This window comes from Nerophis ophidion, linkage group LG06 (assembly GCF_033978795.1).
Source record: "Nerophis ophidion isolate RoL-2023_Sa linkage group LG06, RoL_Noph_v1.0, whole genome shotgun sequence".
Taxonomy (NCBI): domain Eukaryota; kingdom Metazoa; phylum Chordata; class Actinopteri; order Syngnathiformes; family Syngnathidae; genus Nerophis; species Nerophis ophidion.
The window spans coordinates 31,639,120-31,651,931 of NC_084616.1; the positions used below are offsets into that span (position 1 = coordinate 31,639,120).

A 12,812-nucleotide genomic window follows, 5' to 3' on the forward strand; every position below is an offset into this window, starting at 1 on the left:
GAACCAAAACCGGAATATGATATGATCCGAGCCGCGGATCATGACAGTTACAAGCGTATTTCCTAATCTTCCTCGTTCTTCTGCTTCGTCTCCTTGTTGTGTGCGCAGTTGTGCAGTGCACTCTCTAAAAGCCGTAGATGTTATTGTCACATATGCATGTACAGTAGATGCCAGTATTGTCCTGTTTAGGAGTGTCACAACATTGCTGTTTACGGCAGACGAACTGCTTTACGGTACACGAAAACATGGATGCTGTTGTTGTGTTTTGTTACCGCGCTGGGAGGACATTAATGAAACTGCCTAACAATAAACCCACGTAAGAAACCAAGAACTCGCCCTCGATCATTCTACAGTTATAACGTCATTGGGCAGGCACGCTGTTTATATTGCGGGAAAGCAGACGTGAAAACAGGCTGTCCTCACTCAGGTACGCATGGAGCTGGAGGGGGCGTGGCCTCCAGCTCCGACTGAATTAAGGAAGATTTTCGGGAGAAAATTTGTCCCGGGAGGTTTTCGGGAGAGGCACTGAATTTTGGGCGTCTCCCAGAAAATCTGGGAGGGTTGGCAAGTATGATGGGAGTATGGGGTCCTAGAATTTATCTGGTGCTATGCACCTGCGGCATATTAATAACCCACACTTAAATAACCCTAATTTCAGGCCACATAGTCATGTGTGTCATTTCATTACAATCAATTACACAAATCAAAAAAGGGGATGTGACCCCTGAACCCATATCACCAGAATGATTCCCGAGCGCGGCCACAGCTGCTGATCACTGCTCCCTTCAACTCCCAGGGGGGTGAAACAAGGGGATGGGTCAAATGCAGAGATTAATTTCACCACACCTAGTGTGTGTGTGACTATCAGTGGTAGTTAACTTTTAACTTAAAATGACTAAAGGATGGTGTTGGAATGTACTCATCAATTCATGCCAGCGTTGCCAATAGTATGCTCGCTCATAATGGTTCAGTTCAGTTCAGTTTCAGTTTATTTCAGACATGCATAACATATTTCCAATTATTTAATCACAGTACATCCGAATAGGAGTTGGAAGAAGCTAAACCTATTTAATCCTACCCCTTTTCATACAATAGCAATTGTATCCCATGTCCTTGTTTTCTGTGACGGAAGAGTAAGTACATAAATATTAAATACATAAATAATATTTATCTAAAAAAAAAAAGGGGTTCAGGATGTTCATCATAATTTTTGTTCTGTGTACTTTGTGAACACTTGCAGTTTGAACAGTCTCTTAAACTGAACCATATTGGTGCTTTGTCTGATGTCTTTGCTTAATCCATTGCATAATTTAATTCCACATACGGATGTGCTAAAGGTTTAGAGTGTTGTATGTGCATACAAATGTTTTAAATTTGAATTTCCTCTGAGGTTATATTTCTTCTCTTTTGTTGAGAAGAATTGTTGTACATTCTTAGGTAGCAGGTTATAGTTTGCTTTGTGCACAATTTTAGCTATTTGCAAATGCAGCAAATCGTTGATTTTCAATATTTTTGATTCAGTAAATAAATAAAGGCTTTGTATGATCTCTATATCCAGCATTATGTATTATTCTAATTGATTTTTTTTGTAACAGTTAGTTAATTAAGAACACATTTGTAGTTGTTTGCCCATATTTATGCAGAATAACTTAGATATGATAACACTAGTGAGCAATAAAGAATATTAATTGATTTTTGGTTTAGAACATGTTTTGCTTTATTCAATATTGACAAGTTTTTTTTGCTACTTTATGTTGTATATTTTTTACATTTGATTTCCAGTTCATTTTATCGTCTATTATTATACTCAACAATGTGTTTTTTTTTTCACCCTTTCCATATGGTCACTCACTGTTACAAAGTGCCCATGTCTGACATAACACAACTTGGAGTCAGGCATATATGGACCTCTCTGTATTTCACAATTCTAAAAGACACATTTTCTGGAAACAACACAATTGGAAATGTTTTTAAACGAGCTTGTGTTGTATTTGCTAGCTGTTTCTTTTCAGAATCCAAATCCCATACAAGGAGGGATTGTAAATCCATGGCTCACCCTGTCCTCAGAACACTTAAGCCTCAAACAAACACGGCATGATATCAAAACCCCTTATTAATACCCTAAGCTATTTGATGAGATCAAATACTGGAGTCAGTGAGATTGTCTTCCTAATCACAGATGATAAATAAAACACAATCATTTATGTATAAAAGTATGTTTATTTTGAACATTTAAAGAAAAAGAATGAAGTCATAGTATGAGTTGAGTGGATGAGCTGTTAGGTTCTTTCATTGGCCACTTAGGAGGTTGAGATATGATTTATGTCCTGTGTTATGTCCTTGTGTTGATTGTGTTGCTTTGTTTTATGTCACAGCCCCTGGAGAAACCTGAAACAAATCACAGAAAACAGGCTTGGAATAAGAATGTCTCTTACTTCTGTTTAAATTACAGTCACTTTTAAATCCACAACCTTGAGGGGAAAAGAGGTGCACAAAAAAAATTAAAATAAGAAAAATCACATTCAAATCGCGACTGCTATTAATCCCGATGGTTAATCAATTATTATTATTTTTTAAATTGATTAAAAAAAATAAGATTAATGGTATGTACAGTATATGTATTAGAGATGCGCGGATAGGCATTTATATAATCCGCAACCACATCACTAAAGTCGTCATCCACCCGAACCAATATTTTATCAGAACCGCAACCGCCCGTCACCCGCCTGTTGTTATATATATATAAAGTCGGTGACCTTTACCTCTAAAAGAGCTAGTTTGACCCGTGTCACAAAGTAAAGAAGGCAATGGGAACCACTAACGTTCTCGCGAATATCCGATGATGCTCTAAAGACAATGAGAAAAAGGGCGTGCTGTGAATCCATTGCCTTTGACTCCTTCTACATCATGTGCGAACCGTATGCCAGTCCAGCAACATGCTGTATGCAGCTTCCTCAAACACATGTACAAGATTGAAAGGCATACTGGGTGATACAGAGTACACTGATGGTTGTGATATAAACAATTTTAACACGCTTACTAATATGCGCCACACTGTGAAGCCACACCAAACATTTTGGGAAACATCCTCACAGTAACGCAACATAAACGCACAACAAATACCCAGAATATTTTGTATCCGTGACACATCCTGACTATATTTTACACCCCCGCGCCCCCAACCCCGCCCACCTTACCGACGCACGGGGGGGGTGGCGGGATTTGCTGCTAGCGGGGTGTATAATATAGTCAGGGTGTGTCATGGATGCAAAGGATTCTGGGTATTTGTTGTGTTGCGTTTATGTTGTGTTACTGTGAGGATGTTCTCCGGAAATGTATTTGTCAAACTTGTTTGGTGTGGCTTCACAGCGTGGCTCATATTGCTAAGAGTGTTAAAATTGTTTATATCACAACCATTAGTGTACTCTGTATCACCCAGTATGCCTTGCAGTCGTGTGCGTGTGTCTGCGTAAGCTACACACAACATATTGCTGGACTGGCAAGTAGATTGTACATGTTGTATATGGCGTCAACGGCAAAGGCTTCAGAGCACGCCCTAATAATTATTAACTGGGTGACTGCCGGCAGACATTTTTGAGAACGTTTACGTCTCCTATTGTCTACTTCGCTTTGTGACATGGGTCCAAAATGGCTCTTTGAACGGTAAAAGTTACCGATCCCTGAACCATGTATATCAAATATTTCCAAATGGTTCAACCGCCACCCGCCCGAATTTATTTAAAATCTATTTTTTCGTCATGTCACCCGCCCGACCCGCGGTTTATCCGCGGACTCCGCGGATGAGACCACAAATCACGCATCTCTAATATGTATATATATATATATATATATATATATATATATATATATATATATATATATATATATATATATATATATACATATATATATACATATATATACACATATATAAATACACATATGCATACATTATATGTATGTATATATATATGTATATGTATAAACATATACTGTATATATATACACATATATATATATACATATATATATATATATATATATATATATATATATATATATATATATATATATATATATATATATATATATATATATATATATATATATATATATACAGTCTGCTTTGCCTTACAAGGCAGGGCCTTGTGTGTGTGTGTGTGTGTATGTGTTATATGTTCCCCTAGTGTCCAAATAACTCTAAATTGAGTCTTTGTCACTTTAAGAAGCTACTAATTAATGGTGAAAGGGACAAGCAGTAGAAAATGAATGGGTGGATGTTCCCCATACTAAAATGTTAACAAATGTTTTTAGGCCATCTCCATGCAACCAGAAGGAGCTTCTCTAACCTGTGGCCTGTTTTGAAAAAAAAGTTATTATAATTATCATAACAAATAACACATACCAAGAATCGGTTTGAATCAATTTCTGCATTGAATCGAGAACCGATTCTGAATGGAATGGCCCCCACAGGAATTGTAAACAGATCGAATTGCTAGGTGTCAAACGTATATAACAACCATAACATTGTGATGTTTTGTCTTGTCGGCTCAGGGAAAAGAGAGATTCACCAACCTCAGCCTACACTTGTTCACAAAAACCCCTCTCCTCTCAGGGTATTCTCTTCTCCAGGGACCGTTATCTGAAAGTAAAAACAAAAATAAACACGAGCATACTTACTATATGTTAGGGCGTGGAGGGTTCATAGACAGCTGATCATTTATTGTCACTTATAAACCTTTGTGGCTGTTCTATGTGGTGAAATGCCATGCCGATATCAGAAACAGCTGTCAATCACAATAATAAACATATAGTTGGTCAACACTGTAAACATTTGCACTCTGGGATGGAATTCACAGCAACAAGTGCATTACTTTCACACTACCATGTATGGTAATTTACCATGTGAAATCATCTTTATAGCAATTTGCGGTAACTGCAGCGCTGTGATTTTGCGATCAAGTCCAATAACGTTACAACAAAATGCTTTAACTTGTCAATTGTGATTGTATTGGTAATTACTTGCTTAGTTTACCACCTACTACACAACAATGTGCAACGTTTTGTCCACGGAACCCCTTAAGAGACGATCCCTTTACAATTGCAGTCATTTATGGTGAAGTTATAGAGGACTGTGTATGATTACAGTATTTTACTGTAAACACAATAAAAAAAAAAAGTAAAATTGTGGTAATTGTTGCCAATCAAAACTGGACTGACTTATATTTGCAACAGAATCATATTTGACAAAGGTCTTGTATCGGATCTCATGTAATTATGATCATTTTAAATTCTTGTATTGGCTTTTATTAAATTATGATAATTCTCAATTTCTTGTACTGGATCTCATTAAATGTGTGTTTTTTTTTAATTATTGTATTGTATATCATTAAATGATTTTACTTGATGAATTATTGTAATACATGCCATAAATGACATGTTTTAAGTTGGAACTTATTTAATTATTTGTAATTATTTTATTGGATCTTATTTGTGTTTCGCCCAGATAATCAATCATTTTCTAAAATTAAATCAGTTAGTAGGCTCACCAGGCTCAGAATTTCTCCTTCCCATTAATCCAACAAAAATGTCATGCATTTCCCCTGAAAAATAAAAGCATATGACATTTGATATAAACAAGAAATGTTGTATATATATATATATATATATATATATATATATATATATATATATATATATATATATATATATATATATATATATATATATATATATATATATATATTCCAAATGCTTACTGTATTAAGGAAAATGTCTTACTTTTTTGTGGGGGCTCCACGGCATTTGTATCTGAAACAATAAGTGCAAGTCAAATATATTTAAACAACATTTAAGCAAATTTATACTTTTGATATACAAACCATAGTTTTACTTTCTTTACAGATACTTTATTACTATTAAAATTACAGATAAAAAAAAAAGCCTCACCGGCAGCATCTCTTCTGCCCATCAAACCCACAAAACTGTCATAATCCAAATCGCTGTATCTCTTAAAGAGGTTCCGTTTGGGGTTACTCAAACCCAGACGTTGCTGCCGCAGAAACCAAAGAGAAACATCAATCAATTTAACTGTGACAATTGCCAAACTTGGATTAAAAAAAAACCCCTGAAAAAACAAACAAACAAACAAATGCCTACAAGTGGAGTTAGTTTGCCTGACTCTGGCTCCTCGCATCTGGACAGACTGAATCGGAGTTCGACGATGAGAAGAAGGGACATTAATATCAAACCTCTCATTTTATCAGCAACACCTGGAAAAAACAAACATTTTCAGCACTCTTTGGCACTGAGGTAAATTTCCTGCTTCTTGTAGGCAGGAATCTGGCGCACTGGTGCGCAATTGGTGCGTAAATACGCTCGACATATATATGCTGGCAAACATACTACTTCTGCACTAATGCTGTATAAAAACATCATAAATAGAAATAGGAGTAAAGTCTATCGATTTAACGCAATATATAGTATATTTCCTTACCTATTGTGCGTACAGACGATGGTGAGTTGGCGCGGTCAGGGGCAGAGTGGAGGGAGCTGCTCTGGATAAACGGGGCGTCACTGATTTGGGTGCAATAAATAATAGCTGGATACATGCGCAACGCCAATCAGCAAGTGGAACGTAGGTGGAGTTGACGATCTTTTATCATGCTGGGCTGCAAAAGATGGACTTGGCTGCTCATTGATGGGTTCTCCCCTCCCCCTGACACACACACACGCACATGCACGCGCACACACACATGCGCACGTACGCACAGCACATTGACATCATCACAGAGCCCACACACATTTGTGAAAATATAATTAAGACTGGAGAACATTACAATTAGAAAATAGTCCTCACTGACATGAATCCATCTCACTGCAGACAAGCCGACACGTGATCCCCTTTGGTGCTGGCGCTCCATGGACTAATTTACATGGTCACTGTCAGGATCCTAATCTTTTTAGGAGGTCATTATAAAGATAGCAGCTGCCCCTGCATGTCACCATACAAGATGGTGATGGATCTGACAAGATAGGCCACACAGCTGCGCTCAGGGCCGACTTGTTCTCAATCATATAGAAATACTAGAGTTGCTTTTAGGCCCCGTTTACACCAAGCCGGATATGGTTATTCTGGGTAAATCCCATCTAACCTTATCCGTGTCCACAAACAACAATGCCAACACCGTCCGCCGGCGCAACGCCATCTAGTACGTATCCGCGGAAAATGCGCACGTCATAGTCACCTCCAGTGTTGCTTTGTGTGCAAGTTCCTAAATTAAATTTAACTTACGTCAACAATATCCAGTGTTGTGGTATTTCAACTAACTGGAATCCAGTGTGGAAACACACCTGAGCCATCATACATTAATCAAATCTTTATTAGACACGTTAACAATGTTATAAAGAACATTTTACAATAATAGAGGGATCTAGATATCTGGTCAGGACACTCCTCACTCTTTTGCCTTCACCTTCATTGTCCATTCCTTTTTTGGTGACTTTATATACTCTGAACCTAGACGTTGAGTCCGCAACATACATGGCGGACAATAACTGATACAGTCAGCTTTGCCAGTCCAAAAGCATTCGCCGTTTTCCTCAACGGACAGGTAATACAAAGCAAACGCTGCCATATTTATCACATTCACGGTAGCTCGCATTCTCGTTGTCTCTCCTTCGACAAATGGACAAAGTTTCTCGGTAAGTAAAATCACAGCTGACCCGGCCGGACATTGGAAAGTTCTCTTTTGCCGTCTGATGGGTGTGTTATCCCAAATAGCTGCAATTGCTTTCTCTTAAGGTATTCATGTGTGATTTCCAAAAGCGTCTGTACATGTTGAACGGGGGTCTCAAACTCAATTCACCTGGGGGCCACTGGATGCAGAGTCTGGGTAAGCCTGGGCTGCGAAAAAAGATTTCTTAAAAAAAATGTTGCATACTCCTCAGCATGTCTAGTTGTGAAATGACGTTTCAAATTGTATTCCTTGTGCACCGCAACTTTCTTTGTGCAAATAAGACACGTCGGGGTGCCCCTGTGCTCAACAAAGAAATATTGCAACCCCCACTTTTCCTGGAATTGTCTTTGCTCATCACTAACCTTTCTCTACATTGCAGGCTTTGAAAAAGACATTTTTTGGGGTTGTGGAATATATTTGTAATTAGCCGACGCACGGAAAATAATATTATTTCAGCAATGTGTGTCGTTCCGCTTTTCCTCCATACAGCAATAGGGCAGTCAGCGTATAATAGCCGGGAAAGTACCAGGATACCGAGTGCAGAAAAGTGAAGGCTCCCGGAGTGTTATCCGGCGTCATATAGAAATATGTGTAGTGTTCATCGTGTGAGGCAATGCGAATAAAAAAATAAAAAAAACAAATAACGGTTTGAATTGGTCCAGGTTCTGCGGTGAGGTGGCAACTTGTCCAGGGTGTACCCCGCCTACAGCCCGAATGCAGCTGAGATAGGCTCCAGCGACCCCCCGCAACCCCAAAAGGGACAAGCGGTAGAAATGGATGGATGGATGGATGGATGCGATTGGTCTAGGTTATCGGGGACTGTTATTACTGACGGACAGGTGTCGCAGTGTGACTGCAGCCGGGCACGTGAGAAAACCCTTGTCTCCGTGGCAACGTTTCTGTCGCTTTCACTCATTCGCCGCATTTCCACCAATGCAGGGGTAGGCAACCCAGAACGTTGAAAGAGCCATTTAGACCCAAATAACACAACACTGTCAAGCGCCATTCATATAAAACTTGCGGGCCGCACTAACATTAAACTTTCATATTAAGGTGGGGGCCGCAAAATAACGTCTCGCGGGTCGCATGTCTGAGACCCTTGATGAAAAAGAATGAGAAAAACGGGCATGTCTGGATGACTCGCCTCCATATTTTCAACGGTTAGCTTCAAGTTACGAAACCACTTTATTATGTGGCGCGTTCTTTCTGATGTCACTTCCTGTGTGGGAGCGGTCTTTCCGGTGTCACTTCCTTTCCGAACTCACTTTGTAAGCGATCGATGAGTCCATACAAAGCTAAGTGCCGGAGATTCAAGAATTAAACGGCGCACTTATCTGTGTAAAAAATTGTCCAAGGAGAGGGACCTTAAACAATGGTTTAGTGTGGCTGAAACGGGGCTTAGGCTAAATAAGTATTTGTTTAAGGGGTTAAAGGAATTAGTGTAGACATGGCCTTAGACTAGATTTTGTAATTGTCACGATTTGGAGTAAGACATATGCAATATACAGTAGATGCTAAAAGTTTGGACACACCTTCTCATTTCAATGTGTTTTCTTTATTTTCATGACTATTTACATTGTAGATTGTCACTAAAGGCATCAAAACTATGACACCTGTGAAGTGAAAACCATTTCAGGTGACTCCTTCTTGAATCTCACCGAGAGAATGCCAAGAGTGTGCAAAACAGTAATTAGAGCAGAGGGTGGCTATTTTGAAGAAACTAGAATATAAATCATGTTTTCAGTTAATTTACCTTTTTTTTTTTGTTAATTACATAACTCCACATGTATTCATTCATAGTTTTGTTGCCTTCAGTGACAATCTACAATGTAAATAGTCATAATAAAAATAAAGAAAACCCATTGATTGAGAACGTGTGTCCAAACTTTTGGCCCGTACTGTATATAAGGAGACAGATCAATGACTGAGGCAATCGATTTGACTTGTAGTTGTCCTTAACTTCCATGGGTAGGCTTATATGTTATTTCATAATGGGCATCAAGAGTCTGGGTGTCATCCTCGACAGCACACTCTCCTTTCATGCCCACATAAACAACATTACCCGGTCTGCTTACTTTCATCTATGAAACATTAATCGACTTCGCCCATCCCTTACCCCACGTGCTGCTGCCACACTAGTCCATAGCCTGATCACCTCTCGCCTGGAATACTGCAACTCTCTCCTGTTGTGGTCTCCCTCACAAGTCACCTCACAAACTTCAGCTTCTCCAGAACTCTGCAGCCCGGATAATCACCAGAACCCCTTCAATCCAGCACATCACCCCTGTTCTGCAGCAACTCCCCTGGCTACCCATCAAACATCGTATCCACTTTAACATAGTTCTCCTCACTCTCAAAGCTATCCACAACCTCTCTCCGTCATATTTCTCTGACCTGCTCCATGTCGCCGCGCCTTCATGTTCCCTAAGATCTTCTTCATCCATCCATCTCACTGTCCCCTTATTTAAACTGTCCACCATAGGTGCCCTAGCTTTCAGACGCTCTCCCCTCATCTTTGGAACAAATCAAGACTCAAAACACACCTATTCCTGACTGCTTATTCATTGTAAATCTTATCGATCTTTGTTGTTGTTGTTTTTATCCAATTGATTTTATTGTTTTGATTTTGTACGGTGTGCTTGAGTGCCTTGAAAGGCGCCTTATAAGTAAAATTATTACTTATATTATTCTTATTATTATCTCTGTGTGGAGTTTGCACCTCTTCCCACATTCCAAAAATATGCCAGTTAGGTTAATCAGACACTCCAGATTAGTGGTTCTCAAACTTTTTTTCACCTTTGTACCACCTCAGAAAGAACTTCTTCTTCAATTTGTTCCCGATGCCCGACAATTAATATTATATTTTTTAGCCTGTGTTGTTATGATCCGCTGCCCAGATCATGCTATATTCTAGTTTATTCCGTTTTTGTATCATATTCTGTTAGTGTTTGACTTCCTTGATGAAGAAGAATGTTTGTTCTGTCACCACGGTTGCTTAATATTTTCACCTGCCACGGTTTCCAGACGCACACCTGTGGTGATTGTGGAGGTTACCCTCTCGTGGGTTCTTAGGACCACCACACACTGCCAGGAGAGCCAGGAATTCAGGATATAACACTCTTGCTATTTTCATAAAATATGGAGTGGCTTTTGCTTTCCAGCAAAGTGTCTTTGTCTGCTGCGTCTGCTCAGCAGCACATCCAACTCCAACTCCAACTACTTCTCTTCTCCCAGCTGCTGCTAATAAAGGGCGACAGGTGATTAGATAACAAGACCCACTTGGGCCATCTACGCACCTGTCGCTGTCTTCGAGGCCGGCCGGTCCTGGCACACCCGGTTTCGCGGCAGGCCCGCAGGCCCGCAGGCCGCGCCCTCCTCCACAGTAATGAAGTTGTATTTTCAATTGCATTCACAATTCATTGACACTTTATTTAAGGAATACATAATACATAATATTATTAATATACTTTATTATTAATTCAGTTAGAATTTATGTATTTTAACAGTGCATAATTTTAAGTACATGAACTCGTCATCAGTTTTATGAGTCAATTCTTTTGCTGTAAGTTTATTTAGTATTTATTTTTGTAATCAGCCTGACCTAAGCCTTGATAATAATAATAATAACATTGTTTCATTTCATTTGACAAAGTGTATCCTGTTAAACTCTAAATAGGTTAGATATATTTGTTGAACATGATTAGAATCAAAAATAAGATTACTAATTTAGTGTTAATATTTTGAGTGACCCCGGCCTCCTCATTAATGTAAAAGTTGGGGCCCGAGGTCAAAAAGAGTATGAATTAGGGCTTTAAATAATACATATACTTGAATAAATAGAACAGTGCAATATGCAGTGTTATTCCTAGTTATGTCTTACACTTTCTCTGGCTGCTTGACACAGTTTACAAGCTCTGATTTAGTTAGGTCCACATAAGACTTGCTGTAAGACCAGTTATCACATGCAGTATTTGTTATGTTTACCGGGGGGTGTATAGACGGCACAGACCATAAGAGGGCGATGTTGCTCTATGATTTATATATAAATATATATATATATATATATATATATATATATATATATATATATATATATATATAAAACAACAAATAATAAAATTAATTAACAAGGGTGTGTGACAAAATGCAAGAGAATGTATGGTGTGTGACTATGTGTGGAGATAAGCTGTTGAGTGTTACCGGTAGTGTTGAACGAGACGCAAGTCCAAGAGGGGCTGGGCAGGCTCGTATGACCGTGAGCGGGCAGGGAGTCAGGGCAAATAGCAATGCGTCAGAGGTCCGTGTCCAAGCGGGAGGTCGAGATCCAAGAGGCAATCCAGGAAGCAGGGGGTGACAAGGAATGACGAGACACACAGACACACGTCAACGTGGGAATGGAGGTCTGCAGTTGGAAGGAGCGACAAAGGAGCACACGAGACAATCAAATAAAACGAGAAACAAAACACAGAGAGCAAGAGTGCGCATAGAGCATGACGTGATCGCTCACGGAACAGGAACATATGATTACGTTCTGTCCCGGAACGCAGGTCTTCACTGGCTTAAGAAGCCAAGGGAGATCATCAACCCCAGATGTGCTGAGTGCTGATTGAAAGCAGCAGCTGCTGCCGGCCGGAGTGACGCGTGCGGAGATGAGCGGCCGTGGGCGTGTCCCGAGGTGCGTTCTGCAGGACTCACTGAAGAAATGCCCATTGGCATGCTTCCGAGCCGTGTTAGTATTTACATAAGTAAATCCACTGTAGCTGTAAAACAAAAAACATCCATCCCCTCTCGATAGCAGCTCAAAACTTTCAGATTTCATGCTCACACTAAACATACAATTTATCTTGTAATTACACAAGCAATTACTCTTCCGTTGCACTCATTTAAAACTCAAATGGACATGAATATTTAGTTTGCGATCACAGCGATACAAAACGGTCAGGAGGAACTACACTGGCTCTGGCCTCTGGAGATTACTTCCATGGTCCGGAACAACAAAGCCCCAGGCAAGACCATCAAATTGTGACTTTCATAAAAGGTTAATCTTTGTATGTTTTAATAATGACTTCCCAT

At 39.4% G+C, this 12,812-nt stretch overlaps 1 protein-coding gene across 2 annotated transcripts; it reads right to left on the bottom strand.

The window, feature by feature from the left end:
• Positions 1-2,200: 2,200 nt before the first annotated feature.
• Positions 2,201-12,157, bottom strand: tac3a (tachykinin precursor 3a). Of its 2 annotated transcripts, XM_061902255.1 has the most exons (8): positions 11,940-12,147; positions 6,497-6,671; positions 6,160-6,272; positions 5,950-6,052; positions 5,782-5,811; positions 5,550-5,603; positions 4,576-4,642; positions 2,201-2,388 (listed from the first exon to the last, which is right to left on the bottom strand). In XM_061902255.1, exons 2-8 carry the CDS (start codon positions 6,609-6,611, stop codon positions 2,370-2,372), a joined length of 501 nt encoding a protein of 166 aa, XP_061758239.1. In that variant the 5' UTR covers positions 6,612-6,671; positions 11,940-12,147; the 3' UTR covers positions 2,201-2,369. The 2 variants fall into 2 exon arrangements, with proteins under 2 accessions (XP_061758239.1, XP_061758240.1); XM_061902256.1 differs by lacking the exon at positions 5,550-5,603 and having other exon boundaries at positions 11,940-12,157.
• Positions 12,158-12,812: the final 655 nt, after the last annotated feature.